This window comes from Carcharodon carcharias, chromosome 15 (assembly GCF_017639515.1).
Source record: "Carcharodon carcharias isolate sCarCar2 chromosome 15, sCarCar2.pri, whole genome shotgun sequence".
Classification (NCBI taxonomy): domain Eukaryota; kingdom Metazoa; phylum Chordata; class Chondrichthyes; order Lamniformes; family Lamnidae; genus Carcharodon; species Carcharodon carcharias.
In genome coordinates this window covers 52,003,388-52,031,140 of record NC_054481.1, presented here as the reverse complement: position 1 = coordinate 52,031,140, position 27,753 = coordinate 52,003,388, and the positions used below count along the sequence as shown (strand labels likewise).

The 27,753-nt window shown below is 50.1% G+C and overlaps 1 protein-coding gene across 3 annotated transcripts in view; it reads right to left on the bottom strand.

The window, feature by feature from the left end:
* The window catches only part of zfand2a (zinc finger, AN1-type domain 2A), a 40,458-nt gene that overhangs the window by 11,722 nt on the left and 983 nt on the right, over positions 1 to 27,753 (bottom strand). For 2 of the 3 annotated variants that reach the window (XM_041207069.1, XM_041207067.1), the window contains exons 2-5: positions 9,120 to 9,249; positions 7,438 to 7,532; positions 6,618 to 6,749; positions 699 to 850 (exon numbers count right to left, since the gene is read on the bottom strand). In XM_041207069.1, coding sequence (XP_041063003.1) covers positions 699 to 850; positions 6,618 to 6,749; positions 7,438 to 7,532; positions 9,120 to 9,174 — 434 coding nt within the window. In that variant the 5' untranslated portion in view covers positions 9,175 to 9,249. Of the gene's footprint in view, positions 1 to 698; positions 851 to 6,617; positions 6,750 to 7,437; positions 7,533 to 9,119; positions 9,250 to 10,332; positions 10,362 to 27,753 lie in introns of all 3 variants that reach the window. The other variant, XM_041207068.1, reaches the window with a different exon arrangement.

Genomic DNA, 27,753 nt, shown 5'->3' with positions numbered 1-27,753 from the left:
CATTTTATACAACATATTCACATCATAGCTTGAGCTCTCACAGAAAATGATATTTCAGCACAATTATCTAAGTCCTGTGCAGAATTTCAGGCCCCTTTTGGGCTGATTTTACATCGTCCCGTTTTTTTCCTGCTTTCTTCCAAGTTGTTTAGTGTTGAACTAATTACCCAATACCTTTTGGAAAGCAGTAATCGATTTAGCATTAATCATTAGTCCTACAGTGCTATCGCCAAATGAAATCAATGGAACCACATCACCCCATAATTACTAGCAGAGCCCAGGAGGAAAGCAAAGATTTCAATGGGTGATGATAACAAACCTGGAAGTATCATGCAGCATACCTAAAAGGCAAGAGCACAATTTAAAGAGATAAGTGATGACTTAACGCGGAAACAATTTCCCCCCCCCAACCCTTCTTTGAGTCGCTATCAAGTAAATATTGAGGTAAAACAATATTTAACAGTAATTGTTGTGCTGTCATACCAGACTCAACTGTCCATTAATCTGAAGACAATGAATGTGGAAAGATGATGTGTATAATTCTGCATTACAACACTCGACTGCAAGCATTTTTGAAACTGGAAAGCTATATTTGGGAGCACAATAAATGCCACTTCACAGGGTTACCATACTCCTGTTTTTTGCCTTTTGCCATTGAAGCAAGGTATTGGCAAAAGGTTTGGTTTAGATTTCCTTACCCAGCTTTGGAGACACGTTTCCCATCAGCCTTGCACTCATGATCCAAAGGGTGCCTGTGCTTTAAGCAGAAGTTTAAGTGACATTGGTCACATGTCACTTTGATCATCTCTTTCTGTTTGCATCCGGTCTTTGAACACTTGTTTGTAAAAATCTGAAAGAGTTATTTAGGTGACAATTTAGCAGGAGATCTTCACTATTGCTACCCAACTATACAGCTGTTCCTTGGTTAAAAAAAAAAGGGCTACAGTGGCCATCACCTAAGGCCAGCATCATGAAAATAGACAGGGCTCTTTCCCTGACAGCATATGGAGATTAACCCAGGATGCAGAGAATTTTGATTTGAGATTTGGAGGATGAAAGCCTATGAGCACTAATGTCAGCTCTGGTATTTAAACTCAAAATGTCCAAAAACCCAAACCATCAGGACTACTTAACTGCCTGATAAGCTGGGGGTGGGATGTAAAGTGAACCTATTTTACTCTTGTTGCTTTCTCTTTCCCTCCCAACTCACCACCACCACCACCACACCACCCCCCCCACCCCATCATCCAGAGTTATATAACTTTCACCCATCTACCAATGTACCTCTTGAGGAAAAACACTAAATTAGGGGAAAAAGACTTGCTCTCTGCCTCTCTGGTGTTGCGAGATCTCCAGGTGGGGTGGTGCAAGGGTGAATCACTGCAGCAAAGCCTAGTTCACGGTATACTGGTTTATCAACACCACTTTAAAAACAAAACAAAAACAGAATTACCTGGAAAAACTCAGCAGGTCTGGCAGCATCGGCGGAGAAGAAAAGAGTTGACGTTTCGAGTCCTCATGACCCTTCGACAGAACTTGCGTTCGAGTCCAAGAAAGAGTTGAAATATAAGCTGGTTTAAGGTGTGTGTGTGGGGGGCGGAGAGATAGAGAGACAAAGAGGTGGGGGGGGGGGGGGTGTGGTTGTAGGGACAAACAAGCAGTGATAGAAGCAGATCATCAAAAGATGTCAACGACAATAGTACAATAGAACACATAGGTGTTAAAATTAAAGTTGGTGATATTATCTAAACGAATGTGCTAATTAAGAATGGATGGTAGGGCACTCAAGGTATAGCTCTAGTGGGTTTTTTTTTTATATAATGGAAATAGGTGGGAAAAGGAAAATCTTTATAACTTATTGGAAAAAAAAGGGAAGGGGGAAACAGAAAGGGGGTGGGGATGGGGGAGGGAGCTTACGACCTAAAGTTGTTGAATTCAATATTCAGTCCGGAAGGCTGTAAAGTCCCTAGTCGGAAGATGAGGTGTTGTTCCTCCAGTTTGCGTTGGGCTTCACTGGAACAATGCAGCAAGCCAAGGACAGACATGTGGGCAAGAGAGCAGGGTGGAGTGTTGAAATGGCAAGCGACAGGGAGGTTTGGGTCATTCTTGCGGACAGACCGCAGGTGTTCTGCAAAGCGGTCGCCCAGTTTACGTTTGGTCTCTCCAATGTAGAGGAGACCACATTGGGAGCAACGAATGCAGTAGACTAAGTTGGGGGAAATGCAAGTGAAATGCTGCTTCACTTGAAAGGAGTGTTTGGGTCCTTGGACGGTGAGGAGAGAGGAAGTGAAGGGGCAGGTGTTGCATCTTTTGCGTGGGCATGGGGTGGTGCCATAGGAGGGGGTTGAGGAGTAGGGGGTGATGGAGGAGTGGACCAGGGTGTCCCGGAGGGAGCGATCCCTACGGAATGCCGATAAGGGGGGTGAAGGGAAGATGTGTTTGGTGGTGGCATCATGCTGGAGTTGGGGGAAATGGCAGAGGATGATCCTTTGAATGCGGAGGCTGGTGGGGTGATAAGTGAGGACAAGGGGGACCCTATCATGTTTCTGGGAGGGAGGAGAAGGCGTGAGGGCGGATGCGCAGGAGATGGGCCGGACACGGTTGAGGGCCCTGTCAACGACCGTGGGTGGAAAACCTCGGTTAAGGAAGAAGGAGGACATGTCAGAGGAACTGTTTTTGAATGTAGCATCATCGGAACAGATGCGACGGAGGCGAAGGAACTGAGAAAATGGGATGGAGTCCTTACAGGAAGCGGGGTGTGAGGAGCTGTAGTCGAGATAGCTGTGGGAGTCGGTGGGTTTGTAATGGATATTGGTGGACAGTCTATCACCAGAGATTGAGACAGAGAGGTCAAGGAAGGGAAGGGAAGTGTCAGAGATGGACCACGTGAAAATGATGGAGGGGTGGAGATTGGAAGCAAAATTAATAAATTTTTCCAAGTCCTGACGAGAGCATGAAGCGGCACCGAAGTAATCATCGATGTACCGGAGAAAGAGTTGTGGAAGGGGGCCGGAGTAGGACTGCAACAAGGAATGTTCCACATACCCCATAAAGAGACAGGCATAGCTGGGGCCCATGCGGGTACCCATAGCCACACCTTTTATTTGGAGAAAGTGAGAGGAGTTGAAGGAGAAATTGTTCAGTGTGAGAACAAGTTCAGCCAGACGGAGGAGAGTAGTGGTGGATGGGGATTGTTCGGGCCTCTGTTCGAGGAAGAAGCTAAGGGCCCTCAGACCATCCTGGTGGGGGATGGAGGTGTAGAGGGATTGGACGTCCATGGTGAAGAGGAAGCGGTTGGGGCCAGGGAACTGGAAATTGTTGATGTGACGTAAGGTGTCAGAGGAATCACGGATGTAGGTGGGAAGGGACTGGACAAGGGGAGAGAGAAGGGAGTCAAGATAACGAGAAATGAGTTCTGTGGGGCAGGAGCAAGCTGAGACGATCGGTCTACCGGGGCAGTTCTGTTTGTGGATTTTGGGTAGGAGATAGAAGCGGGCCGTCCGAGGTTGGGAGACTATCAGGTTGGAAGCTGTGGGAGGGAGATCCCCAGAGGAGATGAGGTCAGTGACAGTCCTGGAAACAATGGCTTGATGTTCAGTGGTGGGGTCATGGTCCAGGGAGAGGTAGGAGGAAGTGTCTGCGAGTTGACGCTCAGCCTCCGCGAGGTAGAGGTCAGTGCGCCAGACAACAACAGCACCACCCTTGTCAGCGGGTTTGATGACAATGTCAGGGTTGGACCTGAGAGAATGGAGTGCAGTAAGTTCAGAGAGAGACAGGTTAGAATGGGTGAGAGGAGCAGAGAAATTGAGACGACTAATGTCGCGCCGACAGTTCTCAATGAAAAGATCAAGAGAAGGTAAGAATCCAGAGGGAGGGGTCCAGGTGGAGGGAGAATATTGGAGATGGGTAAAAGGATCCTTTGAACTGGGAGAGGACTCCTGCCCAAAGAAGTGAGCCCGGAGACGAAGACGGCGGAAGAAGAGTTCAGCATCATGCCGAGCCCGAAATTCATTGAGGTGAGGGCGTAAGGGTATGAAACTAAGTCCTTTGCTGAGCACTGAACGTTCAGCATCGGAGAGGGGAAGGTCAGGGGGTATAGCGAATACACGGCTGGGGTTGGGATTGGAAGAAAGGGTGGGGACGGAGGAACAGGCAGGGGTGGAGGGTCCTAGATGGGTGTTGGTGTCAATGAGTTGTTGCAGCTTGCGTTCCTTAGCACTTGAGAGAAAGAGAAAAAGTTTCTTGTTGAGGCGTCGGATGAGCCGAAGGATAAAATGAAACTGGGGGCACGCGCAGCTTTGAAAAAGGGTACGGCGGTGCTGCTGGAGGGAGAGGTCGAGTGTGTTCATATGGCGGCGCATGGCACTGAGTGTGGATTTCAGAATGTGACGGGAACAGCAGTCCGAGAAACGTTTTATGTCCCGGAGATACCTGTAATCCTGGGTGGGTTCGAAACATGAGGAGTGGAATTTCAGTTGAAATCCACGTGGGGTAAGTCGGAGACGGAGACAGTCACTGAGAAAGGAGATATGGCTGTGAAAGCGGGTTTTAGTAAACACCTTGTCAAACACTAGGAGGGAAATGGAAAGCAAGGAAGGTGAGCAAGACAACAGAGAGATACGGAAATCTTGTCGCAGAGAGGAACAGAACTTCTTCAAGGAGGTAGGCATTTCTTGAAGAGCAGTGGCAGTCAATTAAACACAGAGATAAAAACAAAAAAACTGCGGATGCTGGAAATCCAAAACAAAAACAGAATTACCTGGAAAAACTCAGCAGGTCTGGCAGCATCGGCGGAGAAGAAAAGAGTTGACGTTTCGAGTCCTCATGACCCTTCGACAGAACTTGCGTTCGAGTCCAAGAAAGAGTTGAAATATAAGCTGGTTTAAGGTGTGTGTGTGGGGGGCGGAGAGATAGAGAGACAAAGAGGTGGGGGGGGGAGGTGTGATTGTAGGGACAAACAAGCAGTGATAGAAGCAGATCATCAAAAGATGTCAACGACAATAGTACAATAGAACACATAGGTGTTAAAATTAAAGTTGGTGATATTATCTAAACGAATGTGCTAATTAAGAATGGATGGTAGGGCACTCAAGGTATAGCTCTAGTGGGTTTTTTTTTATATAATGGAAATAGGTGGGAAAAGGAAAATCTTTATAACTTATTGGAAAAAAAAGGGAAGGGGGAAACAGAAAGGGGGTGGGGATGGGGGAGGGAGCTTACGACCTAAAGTTGTTGAATTCAATATTCAGTCCGGAAGGCTGTAAAGTCCCTAGTCGGAAGATGAGGTGTTGTTCCTCCAGTTTGCGTTGGGCTTCACTGGAACAATGCAGCAAGCCAAGGACAGACATGTGGGCAAGAGAGCAGGGTGGAGTGTTGAAATGGCAAGCGACAGGGAGGTTTGGGTCGTTCTTGCGGACAGACCGCAGGTGTTAAAAATGTTATTACACCTACAAGACACACAAAGTGCATCATCTGGTGTAATAGCGAACCATACAGACAAGAAAGGTACCAGTTTCAGCCACTGGTAACTCAACAGAGTGAGCATTATTCATGTGCATGCCTCGTCAGCAGACAACTCAACTACAGTGGACTTTGCTATCAGGTTTGATCCTGTCCTCACCCGACATCGACATATCGCTGGATGGCAATCAAGAGCAGTGATTCTGCTTTATTTTATTCACCCTAATCTGGGTGGGTACCCAAGCTAACCATAACACCCAAGTAACTAAGCAAAGGCTAGGGAAAAAATTCTAGGCCTTGGTCTCACATATGGTTCAATAACCCACTGGATAAACTCGCCTGGTGGCAGGCTTGTCCTACAGTTCTGCTCCAGAGATCCAAATAATCTAAGAGGACAGCAGTGGGGTGCTACAATCCAAATCCAGAACCTGCGGCTTAGAAGGGGATAAAGGAATAGAACAACCAGGATTCTAGCACCCTATTTTTTATCCAGCGTGCTCTGTTGGAAAGATATGCTCACATCAGCTCAGAATAAGATTAGCTACAAAGTTAAGTAAAAATATATAAAGTGCTACCATTTAAATAGCACCTCTTGCAACCTCAGGTCATCCCAAAACACCTTATGTCATGAAAGACACTAGAATGTTTCACACCGAAGCACCTGAGGTACAGTCATTGTCGTAATGCAGGAAATGTGGCTGCCAACTATCGCACAAAAGATCCCAAATAAAGCAATGTGATTAATGACCAGATAATCTTTCCATTTTTATAAAAGTAATTTGATACAGTGCTATGGGATCTTTCACATCCACCTGAGAGGGTTAGCAGGACCTCAGTTTAACATTTCATCCAAAGAACAACACTTCCAACAGTGCAGAACCCTCCCTACAAATGCATTAACCTATATTATGTGGAGTCATACTTGAGCCCACAAAGTGACTCAGAGGAGAGATTGCTACTGACTGAGCCACAGTTGACAACTTACAGATACACTAACTAAGCTCACCTAAGAAGAATGGCAACTTCAGCACGATACTGGATGACGACTAACATCATGGCATTGTACTTCAGCATGAGACAGGATAAGGAAAGGGAAAGAAAGGTAGAAAAGTGATAAAACTCAACAATCTGATATGTAAATAGAGAGATGGTCTTACCTTACGCTTTTTCTGGGCAGGGTCAGATTTACACTCTCTGTCTATATGCTCACCAACTCGAATATCTGGCATTTCTCCCCTTCTGACAGGAACTGGTATGTTACACAATGGACACACTGGTACCTGAACATCCTGAAGATAATCAAGTACACATTAAATATAGCTCAACAAAGCAGTTTCCCTTCAGATCACACATGACATGTGGTCATATGCTAGTGTTCCTTCATTGTCACTGGGTCAAAAATCCCCAAATTAAAACCATTATGGGAACATGGGATGACAAAACATCTTGCTCATATGAACCATAACCCTCCCTCATTTTACATCTATATGTGCTCCATCCCCTTGAAAACAGAGGAAGATATTAAAACACATGCTGCAGCTAGATCTGTAGTCAAGGTTCATAAATAAACCAAAGATCAAAGAAGATACATTCAGATAATTCTTGATGCTGAGCGTTATCCAGTGACTTTTGCTTGAAAGTGCACATAGATAGGCTCAGGTTTGGTTGTGATGCCCTCCACAGTCAGATACTGACACCAACGGTCTCGGCTCATAGGAAGAATCATCATTGATTCAAGGCACCAGAAAGCTCCCGTAGGAGTCGGTCCCATCAGGGAAGGGAAATGAAAAGGGAGAAAACTGAAGAAAACTTTTCCAGAAACTTTGTCCTGCATTTTCTGAAATTATTCCGGAGGGAGTGGCCACTTGAGTTATTGGGAAATGTCATACCTCAAATTAATTTGATAAGAGTTTAAAAACAAGTTCCACTGCCATAGGTGGACATACCAAAGCGCACATATAAGAATGGTATAAAAACCTTTTTATAGGAGGATGTACACTTGTGCTGTGCATAGCTGATGTGGTCCTTGCAGAAGATCTGTGAACATGCATCACACTTCATGGGAAGAAAATCTGAAAGGAACAAGAGGTACTTTAGCAGGGCAAAAGAGACAACAGAAGAAATGGATTCAGCACATAAAAAGCGCTATATAAATGCAAATTTAATATAGCACCTTTAACATAAAAATACATCCCAAAGCACTTCACAGGAACATAATCAGAAAAAAAACTGACACTAAGTCAAAGGAGGAGACATTAAGGTAAGTGACCAAAAGCTAGATCAAAGTTTTAAAGTGTGTCTTAAAGAGGTAGATGGTGGAAAAGTTTAGGGAAGGATTTCCAGAGCTATGGGTCTAGATTGTTGAAGTCACATCCAGCTATAGTGGGACAAAGGAAGTGTTGCATGCACAAGAGTCCAAAGTTAAAGGAACGCAGAGTTTTGAGGTTAACAGCCAGGGGAGGTTACAGAAAAAGGGGAGGTCAAGACCATGGAGGGATTTGATCGCGAGGATAATTTTAAAAACAAGGCATTGGTGGACCAGGAGCCAGCATAGGTTGGTGAGCACAGGGGTGACAGGTGAACAAAACTCGGTATCGTTAAGATACAGGCAACAAAGTTTTGGAGGTATACAGAAGATGGAGAATGAGGTGCCAGCCAGCCAGAAGCACATTGGAATAATGGAGTATGGAGATAACAAAAGCATGGAGGAGGGTATCAGCACCAGTTAAGCCAAGGTAAGCAATGCTAGAGCGAGATTTAGGCAGTTTTTTGTAATGGAGAGAATATGGGGTCAGAAGCTCAACTCAAGGTCAAATAGATGAAGTTGCAAAGAGTCTAGATCAGCCTAAAACAATGGTAGAAAGGTATGGCCATGAACTTGTTCAGCAGATGTGAGATAATGCCACAAAGCTGCCTTTGTTACAAAGAATACTGTATGGAGTTTTGGTCTCCATATTTAAGGAAGGATATACCTGTCTCCAATGCAAAAATGAGAGGGTTGTCCTCTATGAGAAGCTGAGTAAACTGGGTCTATATTCTCTGGAGTTTAGAAGAATGAGGGGTAATCTCATTGAAACATACAAGGTTCTGAACGGACTCGACAGGGTAGACACAGATTGTTTCCCTGACTGTAAATCTAGGACAAGGGGGCATAGTCTCAGGATAAGGAGGATATAGGACTGAGATGAGGAGAAATTTCTTCACTCAAAGGGATAAGAGTTTTTGGAATTCTCTAACCAGAGGGCTGTGGATGCTCCATCATTTATTATGCTTAAGGCTGAGATAGAGAGATTTTGTTCTCTCAAGGAATCAAGGTTATGGGAGCTGGCGAGAAGGTGGCATTGAAGCCGAAGATCAATCATGATCATATTGAATGGCAGAGCAGGCCTGATGAGCAGTACGGTCTACTCCTACTCCTATTCCTTATGTTATGTAGAATTAACAATGGAGAGATTGGGGATGGGAGAAGTGGTGGGAAAGCTGTGGGGAGAGAGAGAGAGAGAGCTGGGAAAAAAAGGTTAAGAACAGTCACTCAGGAATGCCAAAAATAACTTGAATTTTCTCTTAAATGGAAAAGCTTTCTCTCTCCTATTCTACAAAAGGAAATACAACACAAGCATTTGAAAGATAAAATATTTTGATGAAGTATTCACCCTTACCCAGTCTTTTGCAGGAATTCTCAGAACAGTGCTTCCCCAAGTCAGGGAACTCCATTTTTGGACATGTATCCCCTCAATATTATTGTTCAGGCGCTGGTGTGTCCAAATCTGACTTGGCTGTTCTTATTACCTGTTACAGCATATGAGAGTTTAATTATTTGAAGTTTCTATACAGAGTGCAAAGAGACAGCTCACTAGTGTTGGCAGTCAGTAAATTTAGCACGGTGATAGAGACAATTGCATTAATATCTTACGATAGAACAAAATATGACAAAAGAGTGGATGCCCAAGTCTTTTACTGGTCTGTGGTGCAGGGCAGGGTACTGGTTGGGTAGGGAGAAGTGACTGAAAGCTTGATTGAAGAGATGTGTAGGAGATTTTTTAAGGCAGCCAGGGGATCTGGAAAGGAAGTTCCACATAGGAGGGCTGAGCTGCTGGAGGTATTGGCACAAGATGGAGCACAGTGTGGGGAAGTTACAGGAACGTGGAACATACAGAGCAGAGTAAAGGAGTGAAGGGCATTGGAAGAGAAGTCTGGTAAATATTGCCGAGAGTAAGGGGGTGGAGTGGAAAATGAGGCTATGGAGCATTTTGTAGATGGAAATTTAAAATTGCTTGAAGAACTGATGTTTACTTCAAGTTGCTCACACCACAAGGCAAGACCTGGAATTACCAGTGCTTCAAAGGCTTTATTTTTACTCCTATATACATTGTTTAGTATGGATTTAACATACCAGGACAATGTCAGTTTAATAAATAATAAAACCTCAAATTGTACAGCACGGTGTTTTCATTGGATGCTGAAATTTTAGTGACATTGTCACAATTTCAGTAAATGAACATAGGTCCATGATAACATTGCCAAATAGATGGAAGCTCAAAACAAACAATAAATATGTATCAATATCGATCTTACAGTTGCTGCGCAATCAACACTGCAGCAATTCTGTATGCAAGAAGTTACACCAGGGGGCAGGAGGGCAGAGTCACATGCACTCTTACCATCTGAAGGGTCCAATCTAATCAGAGCCATCAAGTTGCAATGGGGTACTTCAAAGAGAAAATAGTGCATACTTCCTTAGCAGCCTGTTACATTGATTAGGTCAGTTTCCTAACCCCGCCCCCCCCCCCCGCCTCAGTCAGGTCAATGCGTGTTGTGTACTGCATGTGGAAGTAATGAGGCATTAATATTGCAGTACAAAAACAAAAATACCTGGAAAAGCTCAGCAGGTCTGGCAGCATCTGCGGAGAGGAGCACAGTTAACGTTTCGAGTCCGAATGACCCTTCAACAGAACTAAGTAAAAATAGAAAAGAGGTGAAATATAAGCTGGTTTGGGGGGGGGGGGGGGGGGGGCACAAGTAGAGCTGGATAGAGGGCCAGTGATAGGTAGAGATAACCAAAAGATGTCACAGACAAAAGGACAAAGAGATGTCGAAGGTGGTGATATTATCTAAGGAATGTGCTAATTAAGGGTAGAAAGCAGGACAAGCAAGGTACAGATAGCCTTAGTGGGGATGGGATGGGGTGAAGGAATCAAAAAAGGCTAAAAGGTAGAGATAAAACAATGGATGGAAATACATTTAAAAATAACGGAAGTAGGTGGGAAAAATCTATACAAATTATTGGAAAAAAAGGGGGGGAGGGGAAATCGGAAAGGGGGTGGGGATGGAGGAGAGAGTTCATGATCTGAAATTGTTGAACTCAATATTCAGTTCGGAAGGCTGTAAAGTGCCTACTCGGAAGATGAGGTGCTGTTCTTCCAGTTTGCGTTGAGCTTCACTGGAACAATGCAGAAAACCAAGGACGGACATATGGGCATGAGAGCAGGGTGGAGTGTTGAAATGGCAAACGACAGGGAGGTCTGGGTAATGTTTGCGGACAGACCGAAGGTGTTCTGCAAAGCGATCACCCAGCCTGCGTTTGGTCTCTCCAATGTAGAGGAAACCGCTTTGGGAGCAACGAATGCAGTGGACTAAACTGAGGGAAGTGCAAGCTACTTCACTTGAAAGGAGTGTTTGGGACCTTGGACGGTGAGGAGAGGGAAAGTAAAGGGGCAGGTGTTGCACCTTCTGCGGTTGTATGAGAAGGTGCCGTGGGAGGAGTTGAGGTGTAGCGGGTGATGGAGGAGTGAACCAGGGTGTCACGGAGGGAACGATCCTTGCGGAATGCTGCCGGGTGGGGGGCTGAAGGGAAGATGTGTTTGGTGGCGGCATCATGCTGGAGTTGGTGGAAATGGTGGAGGATGATCCTTTGAAGGCGGAGGCTGGTGAGGACAAGGGGGACCCTGTCATGTTTCTGGGAGGGAGAAGGTGTGAGGGCGGATGCGCGGGATATGGGCCGGACATGGTTGAGGGCCCTGTCAACCACCGTGGGTGGAAAATCTCGGTTAAGAAAGGAGGAAGACATGTCTGAGGTACTGTTTTTGAAAGTGGCATCATCAGAACTGATGCGACGGAGGCGAAAGAACTGAGGGAATGGGATGGAGTCCTTACAGGAAGCGGGGTGTGCGGAGTTGTAGTCGAGGTAGCTGTGGGAGTCGGTAGGCTTGTAATGGATATTGGTGGACAGTCTATCACCAGAAATTGAGACAGAGAGGTCAAGGAAGGGAAGGGAAGTGTCAGAGATGGACCATGTGAAAATGATGGAGGGGTGGAAATTGGAAGCAAAATTAATACATTTTTCCAGGTCCAGACGAGAGCTTGAAGCAGCACTGAAGTAATCATCGATGTACTGGAAAAAGAGTTGTGCGAGGGGGCCGGAGTAGGACTGGAACAAGGAATGTTCCACATACCCCATAAAGAGACATAGCTGGGGCCTATACGGGTACCCATAGCCACACCTTTTATTTGGAGGAAGTGAGAGGAGTTTAAGGAGAAATTGTTTAGTGTGAGAACAAGTTCAGCCAGACGGAGGAGAGTAGTGGTGGATGGGGATTGTTCGGGCAGCAAGCATGATCCATTGGTTTGCAATGGGAGTCACTGCACTACAAGCTATTCAGCCCTCTCTTGGCCAAATACACAACTAATCCACTTAGGTATTTGTGCTGGCAGAGGCAACAGTCAAAAACCACTTTTGCTGATGCACAAAATGTATTTACTGTCAAAAGTGCAGCAGCCAGTGGCAACCTACATGAGCAAACTACAACAGTTTGATTAATTTAATTTTAGTTGTTTTAATATAAAGGATTAGTTTATTTTGCAACAAGAGAGACAATAGCCAGGATTAAAGTTTTTAACACCAACATTGATACCATAAATTGAATAGTCAGCAATTTATTTTAAGCTTTATGACAAAGTATTTTCCCTCTCACGCACACGTCAAAAGGGTTAACTGTAGAATCAATCTCCGTGGTCAGTTTCGGGAGGAATCTGAAAACTAGACAGAATTACTTTCTTGCTGACTGGTTCTTACTGTACTGCGAGGGGTTAAGCAAACTCACTTTCGACTCTACATTGAAACGAGAATTGAACAGGAGGCAACATTTGTGTGTGGAGCAGGATGCATCTCAAGGTTTGGGACTGACCATTTCAGAACTCAAACACAGAACTTGATCCTCACAGCTTACTGAGCTAGCATTAAAGAGATATAGGGCAACCATCTGAGGCAAGATCAAATATCTCCATGAATCAAGTTGACTGGATAACATGATAAATATAGTCCCCTGTGATGCTAATCATATTTCACTGACAGCCACTGTAGATTCTGCAGCAGTTGCTATAAATTGTAAACTAATTTAACTGATTCCCAATGGTTCAAGTGAGTCATGGCACTGAGCCACATGGCCACACAATTAGATCCAAATAAACTGGCAGCTGTGGTACTATCAGCACCCTGGGCTAGAGATGAGGGTGAAAAGTGCAAGCCAGTATTTTCATTCTCAATTGCTACTGTAAAGGGACCGTGCGAGATCTGGGTCAGGCTTGGCTGCAATATTTTTGCCCCAAGTTCAATATCCTGTCAAAGCCCTCCATCTAGGCTCTCATATGAGCAGTGAGAGCTTGAGAGACACACCAGAGGGCAAACAAGACCCACAGAACCATGCTTGTCAGCATCTGAGGCCAGATTGTGTTTTAAAGTTTGCTTTGTTGACTGGGAATATAAATTGAAATTGCATCTGATCAGGCTAGTGGCAACTAAACTTTCAACTTAAGACATGTTTACAGCAGTTCTGTGAAGGAATACCAGTGGAGCATGTGATGGAGCTACCAATGGGAATAAAAACAATTGGTTACAAAACATGTTTATTGGATACTACAACTAAACTCAATGTTGCCAGAAAGTGTGGCATTAAACTGGATTATGTTCTGTTGAAGAGTCATACGGATGCGAAACATTAACTGTGTTCCTCTCCGCAGATGCTGTCAGACCTGCTGAGTTTTTCCAGGTATTTTTATTTTTGTTTTGGATTTCCAGCATCTGCAGTTTTTTGCTTTTAACATTAATCGAGGATGTATTCAGTAACAATGTTCCTGCTCCCAGTTCTGTTATCCTGCACCATGACCAAATTTCATCACACCAATGTCAAACTCCTCCATACTCAAGATATGGAGAAGTAGCTCATACCAAACAAAAGCAGCTGCAATGTTCAGATGTTGCAGAAATATACAAAACATTGGCCTGAAGTTCCTTCCCACGGATTCCTGTTTCAGATGCTGACTCATATTTCCAACCCTTTGTTATTTCAGATTTGCCATAGTCACTGATCTTCTTTACCACGTGATCCACGATAAGAAATAGGAACAGGGGTAGACCATTCAGCCCTTTGAGCCTGCTCCACCATTCAATAAGGTCATGGCTGATCTGCTTGTGTTTCGAATTCCACATTCCCATCTAACCCCAAAACCTTTGATTCCCTTGCCTAACAAGAATCTATCCGCCTCTACCTTAAGAATATTCAATGACTCCGCCTCCACCACCTTCTGAGGCAGGGAATTCCAAAGTAGCACAACCCTCAGAAAAAAATTCTCATTTTTGCCCTAAAAGGGTGACCCTTAATTTTAAAACTGTTCCCCCTGGTTCTGGACTCACGCACAAGAGGAAACAACCTTTTGATGTCCACCTTATCAAAGCCTTTCAGGATCTTGTATATTTCATTCAAATCATCCATCACTCTTCTAAACTCCAGTGGAAACAAGCCAAGTCTGTCCAACCTTTCTTCACAAGACAACCCACTCATTCCAGGTATCAATCTAGTAAACTTCCTTTGAACCACCTCCAATGCATTTACATCATTCCTCAAATAAGGAGACCAAAACTGCACACAGTATTCGAGTTGTGGTCTCACCAACGCTCTGCATAACTGAAGCATAACATCCTTACTTTTATGTTCAATCCCTCTTGTATTAAAGGATAGCATTTTAGTCTTAATTACTTGCTGTACCTGTAAACTAACTTTTTGTGACCCATGTACCAGAACACCTAGATCTCTCTGCATCTCAGAATTATGTAGCCATTCTCCATTTAAGTAGAATTTTACTTTTTTGTTCTTCCTGCTAAAGTGAACTCACATTTTCCCACATTAAACTCCATTTTCCAGATCTTGAGGCCAGCCAAAACTCTGCTGCCCATGTCCTTACTTGCATCAAATCCCTTTCCCTGTCCCCTCCCCCCCAATCATCCCAATGCTCACTGATCTAAATTAGATACCAGCCAAGCAATGTCTTGGTTTTAAAATTCTCATCCTTACTTTTAAATCCCTCCATGGCCTCACCCCTCCCCATCTCAGTAATCTCCTTCAGCCCCATAACCCTTTGGTGTTCCATATTTACATATTATTAGACACCAAAGAGAAAGGTGGCAGGAATGATGCAGTGCTGTTAACGCTCCAACCTGTTATGTCATGAACTGAACAGGCAGTAGTCTGTATCCTCAGTTCCTTATACTGTAGTAAATGCAGAGCACAGGAAAAAGTATTACGAACTTGTATTTTTATAGCACTTTTAACATAGTAAAACATCCCAATGAGTTTCACAGAAGTGTGATAAAGAAAAATTTGAGTCACATAAGGTCAGACAGCTCAGATCCCGTGAATGAATAAAAAAAAGGCTGCAGATAGGTCGAGAAGGATGAGGGGGGATAGTTTACCTTTGTCACAGCCGTAAAGGATGTCATGGCTGTATCAGGGGAGAGAGTACTGGTTTTAATGAGGACTAGGACAAAGGTGAAGTTGAGGGTGTGGTTGATTAGTTCAGTTGTGGCAGAAATGTCATGATGAACAGAGAACAAAGTGTTACTGTTGGGATTTTGAAAGTGCAGTTGAACATAACCAGGGGATAGCATTTTTTCCAAGACTGGATGTGGACGGGTGTGGGTGGAGGGTGAAACAAGGAAGTGGTCAGAGATGGTCTTATCTGCAATTGATGTCATGGGTGTAGCAAGGCCTCAAGATATGGTAAAGGTCAAGTGGTGGCTGAGATCAGTTGGCAACTTTACATGGTAAGAGTGATTAAGGAAGGATGGAAGGCAGTGAACTCAAGAGGACAGAGCGTGATAAGCTGAGATGCAGGTTGAAATTACCAAGGACGAGAAGTCATTCAGCGTGGAGGCTGAAGAAGGAAAGCAGTGAAGATATGAGAAAAAAATTCTCATACTTGGGTGAGTGGTAAAGGATGAGGATTTGAAATGAGAGACGAGAGGGGTGGGAAAGATGTGATACTCAAGTGGAGAAAGAGTCAAAATAGGTTAGGCCAAGGTGTGATTTGGCAATAAGAGCCACAGTGCCATTGTGACAATCTTGATAGGGCAAGTGGCAGAGGGTATAGGGAGGTGGGGAAGCTTTATTTAGGAAGGTGCCCTCACCCCAGGTTAAATCAGGTTAAAAGCAATCCAACCAGATTGCAAGTATACCTGTGCTACAGGTCGTTTTTCTACATAGTTAGGTAACATACTACATCTAATAGCCTGCATGAATACAAAGCTAGTCTTGAATTGCATTTTCAAATGCAGCAACTCCTCTACACAAAGTGACAAATTTTAGCATAATTTTACATGCGAGTGCTTCAGATTCATTACTGAGACAGCAAGTGTCTATGCTTTGCACTATTCATGGTGAATCTGGCATTTCAGCAATGATTCTGCCTCATCAAAACCATGACAAGATGTTCAGTGACAGGGAGAGGCTCACATGTAAACCTGGAATGCTTACACCATCAACAGTTTAATATTATGAGCCTCCACAGTCACAGCAAAAAAAATGAGCATTACATTTACGCCACAGAGGTAAATGAGACAACACTTCCAGCTCAAGGAGTCTAGACTGGTTTAAAACAAAAAAGGGAAAATAAATATATGTTTGAATGCTTTTGGGAGACCCCAATGGGGCGTTAGTAAACTGGACACTAAGAAAGGGCAAGACTTCTACATTTACAAGGCAGAAAGAAGCTAAAGCAAACTTTAATATATCTCAACTCTACTATAATAGTATAGAAAGCATGCTTTATTTGCCTTGAGATCGTTCAACAAACATACAATCCATGCAAGTTTGACCATGCACCATTCTATAATACAAAAACACAGTGTTTTTTTTCTAGTAACTTCTGCAGGAAGTTGCATCCAGACAGTAACATGGAGAAGCCATCTCCAGTGATTGCTGGCTGACAATATTTTTTGCCACAGAAAGGCTAAGTGGTCAGTCTCTCCATACTGATGTTATTACCATGTAAAAATCTTTCCAAAGCATCTGGGGTGTGTACAGAATAGTCAAGGGATAGACAGATTTTTGGTCTCTCCGAGAATCTAGGGACATGAGGATCAGACGGGAAAGTGTAATTGAAGCCCAAGATCAGCCATGATCATAATGAATGGCGGAGCACGTCGACAGGCTATATGGTCTATTCATGTTATTTCTTGTGTTTTTGTATTATAGAATGGTGCACGGTCAAACTTGCATGCATTGTATGTTTGTTGAACGATCTTAAGGCAAATAAAGCCTGCTTTCTCTACTATACTAGTAGATTTGAGATATATTAAAGTTTGCTTCAGTAGCTTCTGCCTTGTAAATGCAGAAGTCTTGCCCTTTCTCAGCATCCAGTTTACTAACTCCACTGGGGTCTCACAAAAGTATTCAAACATATATTTATTTTCCCTTTTTGTTTTAAACAAGACTGTCACAAAAAAGAAGTGACATCTATTCCACTAATAGAGCTTCACGCCGCAAGTCAGGACTGTGATGGAATACCTTCCCTGGCCTAGCTGAGTGCAGCTTCAACACAAAAACCTCAACACCCTCCAGGAGAAAGTAACCTGCTTGATCAGCATCCCATCCACCACTTTTAATATTCAGTCCCTCCACCCACTTGGTGCACAGTGGCTGCAGTGTATACCATCTATAAGCCGCATTGCAGCAACTCGCCATGGATTCTTCGACTGCATCTCCTAAAGCAGAACCTCCGTCACCCCAAAGAATAAGGGCAGCAGACGCATGGGAACACCAGCACCATCAAGTTTCCCAAGTCATACCTCAGCCTCAGTCAAAAACATTTTGCTGTTCTTTCATCGTCACTGGATCAGAAGCCAGAAATCCCTACTTAACACCACCATGGTATACCTTCACCTCATGAACTGCAGTGCATCAAGAAGTCAGCTCACCAAAATATTCTCAAGGGCAATTAGAAATGGATGATGGTTGACCTTGCCATCAATGCTCACATCCCATGAGTGAATAAATAAAATTTGAAACGTTAGCATGGACAGCAGCAAAATCATTGCCAGTGAGTGAAAACATCCAATTTGAGGTGGGATTCTCTCATTGCCTCACTATGGTGAACAGCTGCACTGCACAACCAAGTGTGGGAGACTCATCAATATATCTGTCATTACAGAGGGCATGCATACACTGGGAGAAAGTTGCCTCGGGAGTCAATTACCCTCACAACGTGGGAATCATGCACAAGGTCCACGATTAAAAAACTACATTTTCTATCTCCATGAATAGTCCTGTAGGATGCAGTTGAGCCATATAAACCATGAAGGTCCTCTGTTTCATCCTCCAGCTGCGCTCCTCTGAGCCAGTAGCAGGATTCCTACAATAAGCTTCAGTTCCTTGAGGGTTAGGGAGGAGAAAAATAGGGAAGGATTCCTGCTTTGAGTCAGTCAGGTCTCTGGTACTGATACTGGGGGGACACCCTGCATCTGTAGCACCTTACCCAAGCAAGGAGCTTGTACCTTTAGAGAGAATTAGCCCCTTGTTGTGGCACTTGGTCATGGAACCAAAGTTTCATTGATTCAGAGAGTTAGCTCATCTCAAACGGGGTGGGAAGATTGGCACAATTCACCCTGACGCCCTGGGCTAGAGGGGGAAACTGACAGAGATGTCAGGAAAGGGCAAGATTGGCAGTGATTCTGCCCATTTCCAAATACTCTGCTAGTCATTGTCTGAGCTTACCAAATGAAAAACAAACATCGTTGAGTTATTGGAGTGAAACTAGTAACTGTATAAACACCCCAGCATGAGTAAGTTATGATGCTAATGACAGAAGTTGTGAAATCTCATGTAAGACTTATATCAAAAGTGCCTTTGTACAGCAGAGAACCCAACAGAGTGTCAGAATCCAGTTTACAGCAACAAGGTCTTGCAATTTTACCCAGACCAAAAGCAGCAGCAGGGTTTAGGTCAGATATTAAACAATGCACAGGTTTACATGAAATTTGCACAAGCAAAGAGCAGGCATCATTATGCGTGGACTGAGCTCACAAGCCTCGTCTATTTACCACACCATCATATATCTAAAACTAGTGAGGGATAGGTTATTATCACTCAAAATACCAGACAGATACAATCCCCAAGTTTTAAAGTGCAGCTTTCAGGCCAAGTTTGTTTAAATCAATTCTTATTCAAGCTTTCAAATTATCAGCCATGCCACAACAGCATTACATTCAAAAATCTACCCAAAGACCCAATTATGAACATATACCACTTATATTCAATACTCTGGAGCTTTCCTTAAATCATTTATTCCAACTTTTTTGAATCAGTTGCAACAAACTAAAGCTGACAATACATCAATCACCCATTCTAACACACCAGCCTGAGTTACTGACAGCCTCCAGTCTCACACCACCTGCATTCCCTGGTGAACCAATTTCGTTAAATAAATGACACACAGTCCAGGATACAAAACATGAAGATGCCAAGTAGACAGTTGGAGCAGTAAAACTCCATTCTCAGGGGCTGTTCTGAGATTCATCAACATGCTTCCCAACTCCTGGAGTGAGTCAGAGCAACTGACATTTTCAGAGTGTTTAGTTTAGTCAAACTTCCTGAGGTGTCTCAGAGGAGGGGAATGAGTCACGAATTGACACTAGGAAGGGGCTTTAGGAGAGCCGACAGCAAGTTGGGCCACAAGGGGATTCAGGGAGTCAATACCAGGCCTCAGGCCACTGAAGGCACGGTCACCAATTCCTACATGGAACCCCCGCCACCCCCTCCCCCAAGCCAGGTATTCAGACACAGGACAGTTTTGCAGCTGCAATTGAGGATCGGTCTCAGGGTAGCACAGGCCTGAGACCTGGGAATTGGTGACTGGGCAGCTCCATCCTGAGCCCAGTTTGAAGCCAACCTCAGTCGCAGTTGCCTAGGTCCCCAATACACTGGCCCCTGCCACACGCATGTCTCTCTCTCTCTCATATCCCAGCCCCTCCATCCTTCATCCCAACCTTCTCCCACAGCACCCCTCCCCACCCCCAAGCACACCATCCCCAACCACCATATCTCTCTCACCCACTCGGACTCACCACCCCGCGGTCGCTCACCCATGCCAAACCCACCTTTTACTCACTCACTCAACCGTCCCCACCTGCCTGCGCACCCTCTCGCCTGCCTTTTCTCTCTCTCCAGCTCCACCCAGTCCCCCGCACCACCTCCTCCCCTGCACTCTCCCCCGCCCGCCTCCTCCCCCGCACTCTCCCCCGCCCGCCTCCTCCCGCCTCCTCCCCCGCACTCTCCTCTGCCCGCCTCCTCCCCTGCACTCTCCCCCGCCCGCCTCCTCCCCTGCACTCTCCCCCGCCCGCCTCCTCGCCCACCTCCTCCCACCTCCTCCCCCCGCCCGCCTCCACCCACACACCCTCCCCGCCCGCCTCCACCCTCTCACCCTCCCCGCCCGCCTCCACCCCCTCACCCTCCCCGCCCGCCTCCACCCCCTCACCCTCCCGCCTCCACCCCCTCACCCTCCCCCGCCCGCCTCCACCCCCTCACCCTCCCCGCCCGCCTCCACCCCCTCACCCTCCCGGCCCGCCTCCACCCCCTCACCCTCCCGGCCCGCCTCCACCCCCTCACCCTCCCGCCTCCACCCCCTCACCCTCCCCGCCCGCCTCCACCCCCTCACCCTCCCCGCCCGCCTCCACCCCCTCACCCTCCCGGCCCGCCTCCACCCCCTCACCCTCCCGGCCCGCCTCCACCCCCTCACCCTCCCCGTCCGCCTCCTCCCCCTCACCTTACCCGTCCGCCTCCTCCCCCGCACCCTCCCCCGTCCACCTCCTCCCCCGCACCCTCCCCCGTCCGCCTCCTCCCCCTCACCCTCCCCCGCCCGCCTCCTCCCCCTCACCCTCTCCGCCCGCCTCCTCCTCACCCTCCCCGCCTGCCTCCTCCCCCTCACTCTGCCCCGCCCACCTCCCTCCCTCACTCTCCCCCGTCCACCTCCTCTCCCTCGCCTATCTTCCCTCTCCCTTACTCTCGCCCGACCACTATCCCTTCCTCTCTCCCCTGCCCACCTCCTCTCCCCCGCCCACCATCACTCCCTCCTAACTTTCCCCCCGCCCACCTTCTCTCCCACCCCCCCGCTCACCTTCTCCCCCCGCCCAACTTCACTCCCGCACCCCGCCCAACTTCCGTCCGCCCCTCTCTCTCACCCACCTTCACCCACTCTCCCTCTCACCCACCTTCACCCACCCTCCCCCTCACCCACCCTCCCCCTCACCCACCTTCACCCACCTTCACCCCCTCACCCACCTTCACCCCCTCTCCCACCTTCACCCCCTCTCCCACCTTCACCCCCTCTCCCACCTTCACCCCCTCTCCCACCTTCACCCCCTCTCCCACCTTCACCCCCTCTCCCACCTTCACCCCCTCTCCCACCTTCACCCCCTCTCCCACCTTCACCCCCTCTCCCACCTTCACCCCCTCTCCCACCTTCACCCCCTCTCCCACCTTCACCCCCTCTCCCACCTTCACCCCCTCACCCACCTTCACCCTCTCACCCACCTTCACCCTCTCACCCACCTTCACCCTCTCACCCACCTTCACCCTCTCACCCACCTTCACCCTCTCACCCACCTTCACCCTCTCTCCCTCTCACCCACCTTCACCCTCTCTCCCTCTCACCCACCTTCACCCTCTCTCCCTCTCACCCACCTTCACCCTCTCTCCCTCTCACCCACCTTCACCCTCTCTCCCTCTCCCTCTCACCCACCTTCACCCTCTCTCCCTCTCACCCACCTTCACCCTCTCTCCCTCTCACCCACCTTCACCCTCTCTCCCTCTCACCCACCTTCACCCTCTCTCCCTCTCACCCACCTTCACCCTCTCTCCCTCTCACCCACCTTCACCCTCTCTCCCTCTCACCCACCTTCACCCTCTCTCCCTCTCACCCACCTTCACCCTCTCTCCCTCTCACCCACCTTCACCCTCTCTCCCTCTCACCCACCTTCACCCTCTCTCCCTCTCACCCACCTTCACCCTCTCCCTCTCACCCACCTTCACCCTCTCCCTCTCACCCACCTTCACCCTCTCCCTCTCACCCACCTTCACCCTCTCCCTCTCACCCACCTTCACCCTCTCCCTCTCACCCACCTTCACCCTCTCTCTCACCACCTTCACTCTCTCTCTCTCTCTCTCTCACCCACCTTCACCCTCTCACCCACCTTCACCCTCTCACCCACCTTCACCCTCTCACCCACCTTCACCCTCTCACCCTCTCACCCACCTTCACCCTCTCTCCCTCTCACCCACCTTCACCCTCTCTCCCTCTCACCCACCTTCACCCTCTCTCCCTCTCACCCACCTTCACCCTCTCTCCCTCTCACCCACCTTCACCCTCTCTCCCTCTCACCCACCTTCACCCTCTCCCTCTCACCCACCTTCACCCTCTCCCTCTCTCACCCACCTTCACCCTCTCTCTCTCTCACCCACCTTCACCCTCTCTCCCTCTCACCACCTTCACTCTCTCTCTCTCTCTCTCTCACCCACCTTCACTCTCTCTCTCTCTCCCTCTCACCCACCTTCACTCTCTCTCTCTCTCCCTCTCACCCACCTTCACTCTCTCTCTCTCTCTCCCTCTCACCCACCTTCACCCTCTCTCCCTCTCACCCACCTTCACTCTCTCTCTCTCTCTCTCTCACCCACCTTCACCCACCCTCCCCCTCACCCACCCTCCCCCTCACCCACCTTCACCCACCCTCCCCCTCACCCACCTTCACCCCCTCTCCCACCTTCACCCCCTCTCCCACCTTCACCCCCTCTCCCACCTTCACCCCCTCTCCCACCTTCACCCCCTCTCCCACCTTCACCCCCTCTCCCACCTTCACCCCCTCTCCCACCTTCACCCCCTCTCCCACCTTCACCCCCTCTCCCACCTTCACCCCCTCTCCCACCTTCACCCCCTCTCCCACCTTCACCCCCTCTCCCACCTTCACCCTCTCTCCCACCTTCACCCCCTCTCCCACCTTCACCCTCTCACCCACCTTCACCCTCTCACCCACCTTCACCCTCTCACCCTCTCACCCACCTTCACCCTCTCTCCCTCTCACCCACCTTCACCCTCTCTCCCTCTCACCCACCTTCACCCTCTCTCCCTCTCTCTCTCACCCACCTTCACCCTCTCTCCCTCTCTCTCTCACCCACCTTCACCCTCTCTCCCTCTCTCTCTCACCCACCTTCACCCTCTCTCCCTCTCACCCACCTTCACCCTCTCTCCCTCTCACCCACCTTCACCCTCTCTCCCTCTCACCCACCTTCACCCTCTCTCCCTCTCACCCACCTTCACCCTCTCTCCCTCTCACCCACCTTCACCCTCTCTCCCTCTCACCCACCTTCACCCTCTCTCCCTCTCACCCACCTTCACCCTCTCTCCCTCTCACCCACCTTCACCCTCTCTCCCTCTCACCCACCTTCACCCTCTCTCCCTCTCACCCACCTTCACCCTCTCTCCCTCTCACCCACCTTCACCCTCTCTCCCTCTCACCCACCTTCACCCTCTCTCCCTCTCACCCACCTTCACCCTCTCTCCCTCTCACCCACCTTCACCCTCTCTCCCTCTCACCCACCTTCACCCTCTCTCCCTCTCACCCACCTTCACCCTCTCTCCCTCTCACCCACCTTCACCCTCTCTCCCTCTCACCCACCTTCACCCTCTCTCCCTCTCACCCACCTTCACCCTCTCCCTCTCACCCACCTTCACCCTCTCCCTCTCACCCACCTTCACCCTCTCCCTCTCACCCACCTTCACCCTCTCCCTCTCACCCACCTTCACCCTCTCCCTCTCACCCACCTTCACCCTCTCCCTCTCACCCACCTTCACCCTCTCTCCCTCTCACCACCTTCACTCTCTCTCTCTCTCTCTCTCACCCACCTTCACCCTCTCACCCACCTTCACCCTCTCACCCACCTTCACCCTCTCTCCCTCTCACCCACCTTCACCCTCTCTCCCTCTCACCCACCTTCACCCTCTCTCCCTCTCACCCACCTTCACCCTCTCTCCCTCTCACCCACCTTCACCCTCTCTCCCTCTCACCCACCTTCACCCTCTCTCCCTCTCACCCACCTTCACCCTCTCTCCCTCTCACCCACCTTCACCCTCTCTCCCTCTCACCCACCTTCACCCTCTCTCCCTCTCACCCACCTTCACCCTCTCCCTCTCACCCACCTTCACCCTCTCCCTCTCACCCACCTTCACCCTCTCCCTCTCACCCACCTTCACCCTCTCCCTCTCACCCACCTTCACCCTCTCCCTCTCACCCACCTTCACCCTCTCCCTCTCACCCACCTTCACCCTCTCCCTCTCACCCACCTTCACCCTCTCCCTCTCACCCACCTTCACCCTCTCCCTCTCACCCACCTTCACCCTCTCTCCCTCTCACCACCTTCACTCTCTCTCTCTCTCTCTCTCACCCACCTTCACCCTCTCACCCACCTTCACCCTCTCACCCACCTTCACCCTCTCTCCCTCTCACCCACCTTCACCCTCTCTCCCTCTCACCCACCTTCACCCTCTCTCCCTCTCACCCACCTTCACCCTCTCTCCCTCTCACCCACCTTCACCCTCTCTCCCTCTCACCCACCTTCACCCTCTCCCTCTCACCCACCTTCACCCTCTCCCTCTCACCCACCTTCACCCTCTCTCCCTCTCACCCACCTTCACCCTCTCTCCCTCTCACCACCTTCACTCTCTCTCTCTCTCTCTCTCACCCACCTTCACTCTCTCTCTCTCTCCCTCTCACCCACCTTCACTCTCTCTCTCTCTCCCTCTCACCCACCTTCACCCTCTCTCCCTCTCACCCACCTTCACCCTCTCTCCCTCTCACCCACCTTCACCCTCTCTCCCTCTCACCCACCTTCACCCTCTCTCCCTCTCACCCACCTTCACCCTCTCTCCCTCTCACCCACCTTCACCCTCTCTCCCTCTCACCCACCTTCACCCTCTCTCCCTCTCACCCACCTTCACCCTCTCTCCCTCTCACCCACCTTCACCCTCTCTCCCTCTCACCCACCTTCACCCTCTCTCCCTCTCACCCACCTTCACCCTCTCTCCCTCTCACCCACCTTCACCCTCTCTCCCTCTCACCCACCTTCACCCTCTCTCCCTCTCACCCACCTTCACCCTCTCTCCCTCTCACCCACCTTCACCCTCTCTCCCTCTCACCCACCTTCACCCTCTCTCCCTCTCACCCACCTTCACCCTCTCTCCCTCTCACCCACCTTCACCCTCTCTCCCTCTCACCCACCTTCACCCTCTCTCCCTCTCACCCACCTTCACCCTCTCTCCCTCTCACCCACCTTCACCCTCTCTCCCTCTCACCCACCTTCACCCTCTCTCCCTCTCACCCACCTTCACCCTCTCTCCCTCTCACCCACCTTCACCCTCTCTCCCTCTCACCCACCTTCACCCTCTCTCCCTCTCACCCACCTTCACCCTCTCTCCCTCTCACCCACCTTCACCCTCACTCCCTCTCACCCACCTTCACCCTCACTCCCTCTCACCCACCTTCACCCTCTCTCCCTCTCACCCACCTTCACCCTCTCTCCCTCTCACCCACCTTCACCCTCTCTCCCTCTCACCCACCTTCACCCTCTCTCCCTCTCACCCACCTTCACCCTCTCTCCCTCTCACCCACCTTCACCCTCTCTCCCTCTCACCCACCTTCACCCTCTCTCCCTCTCACCCACCTTCACCCTCTCTCCCTCTCACCCACCTTCACCCTCTCTCCCTCTCACCCACCTTCACCCTCTCTCCCTCTCACCCACCTTCACCCTCTCTCCCTCTCACCCACCTTCACCCTCTCTCCCTCTCACCCACCTTCACCCTCTCTCCCTCTCACCCACCTTCACCCTCTCTCCCTCTCACCCACCTTCACCCTCTCTCCCTCTCACCCACCTTCACCCTCTCTCCCTCTCACCCACCTTCACCCTCTCTCCCTCTCACCCACCTTCACCCTCTCTCCCTCTCACCCACCTTCACCCTCTCTCCCTCTCACCCACCTTCACCCTCTCTCCCTCTCACCCACCTTCACCCTCTCTCTCTCTCACCCACCTTCACTCTCTCTCTCTCTCTCTCTCTCTCTCCTCGCCGGCCCTCCTCCTCCTCATTCTCCTCGCCGGCCCTCCTCCTCCTCATTCTCCTCGCCGGCCCTCCTCCTCCTCATTCTCCTCGCCGGCCCTCCTCCTCCTCATTCTCCTCGCCGGCCCTCCTCCTCCTCATTCTCCTCGCCGGCCCTCCTCCTCCTCATTCTCCTCGCCGGCCCTCCTCCTCCTCATTCTCCTCGCCGGCCCTCCTCCTCCTCATTCTCCTCGCCGGCCCTCCTCCTCCTCATTCTCCTCGCCGGCCCTCCTCCTCCTCATTCTCCTCGCCGGCCCTCCTCCTCCTCATTCTCCTCGCCGGCCCTCCTCCTCCTCATTCTCCTCGCCGGCCCTCCTCCTCCTCATTCTCCTCGCCGGCCCTCCTCCTCCTCATTCTCCTCGCCGGCCCTCCTCCTCCTCATTCTCCTCGCCGGCCCTCCTCCTCCTCATTCTCCTCGCCGGCCCTCCTCCTCCTCATTCTCCTCGCCGGCCCTCCTCCTCCTCATTCTCCTCGCCGGCCCTCCTCCTCCTCATTCTCCTCGCCGGCCCTCCTCCTCCTCATTCTCCTCGCCGGCCCTCCTCCTCCTCATTCTCCTCGCCGGCCCTCCTCCTCCTCATTCTCCTCGCCGGCCCTCCTCCTCCTCATTCTCCTCGCCGGCCCTCCTCCTCCTCATTCTCCTCGCCGGCCCTCCTCCTCCTCATTCTCCTCGCCGGCCCTCCTCCTCCTCATTCTCCTCGCCGGCCCTCCTCCTCCTCATTCTCCTCGCCGGCCCTCCTCCTCCTCATTCTCCTCGCCGGCCCTCCTCCTCCTCATTCTCCTCGCCGGCCCTCCTCCTCCTCATTCTCCTCGCCGGCCCTCCTCCTCCTCATTCTCCTCGCCGGCCCTCCTCCTCCTCATTCTCCTCGCCGGCCCTCCTCCTCCTCATTCTCCTCGCCGGCCCTCCTCCTCCTCATTCTCCTCGCCGGCCCTCCTCCTCCTCATTCTCCTCGCCGGCCCTCCTCCTCCTCATTCTCCTCGCCGGCCCTCCTCCTCCTCATTCTCCTCGCCGGCCCTCCTCCTCCTCATTCTCCTCGCCGGCCCTCCTCCTCCTCATTCTCCTCGCCGGCCCTCCTCCTCCTCATTCTCCTCGCCGGCCCTCCTCCTCCTCATTCTCCTCGCCGGCCCTCCTCCTCCTCATTCTCCTCGCCGGCCCTCCTCCTCCTCATTCTCCTCGCCGGCCCTCCTCCTCCTCATTCTCCTCGCCGGCCCTCCTCCTCCTCATTCTCCTCGCCGGCCCTCCTCCTCCTCATTCTCCTCGCCGGCCCTCCTCCTCCTCATTCTCCTCGCCGGCCCTCCTCCTCCTCATTCTCCTCGCCGGCCCTCCTCCTCCTCATTCTCCTCGCCGGCCCTCCTCCTCCTCATTCTCCTCGCCGGCCCTCCTCCTCCTCATTCTCCTCGCCGGCCCTCCTCCTCCTCATTCTCCTCGCCGGCCCTCCTCCTCCTCATTCTCCTCGCCGGCCCTCCTCCTCCTCATTCTCCTCGCCGGCCCTCCTCCTCCTCATTCTCCTCGCCGGCCCTCCTCCTCCTCATTCTCCTCGCCGGCCCTCCTCCTCCTCATTCTCCTCGCCGGCCCTCCTCCTCCTCATTCTCCTCGCCGGCCCTCCTCCTCCTCATTCTCCTCGCCGGCCCTCCTCCTCCTCATTCTCCTCGCCGGCCCTCCTCCTCCTCATTCTCCTCGCCGGCCCTCCTCCTCCTCATTCTCCTCGCCGGCCCTCCTCCTCCTCATTCTCCTCGCCGGCCCTCCTCCTCCTCATTCTCCTCGCCGGCCCTCCTCCTCCCGATCCTCCTCCCCGGCCCTCCTCCTCATCCTTCTCCTGATCCTCCTCC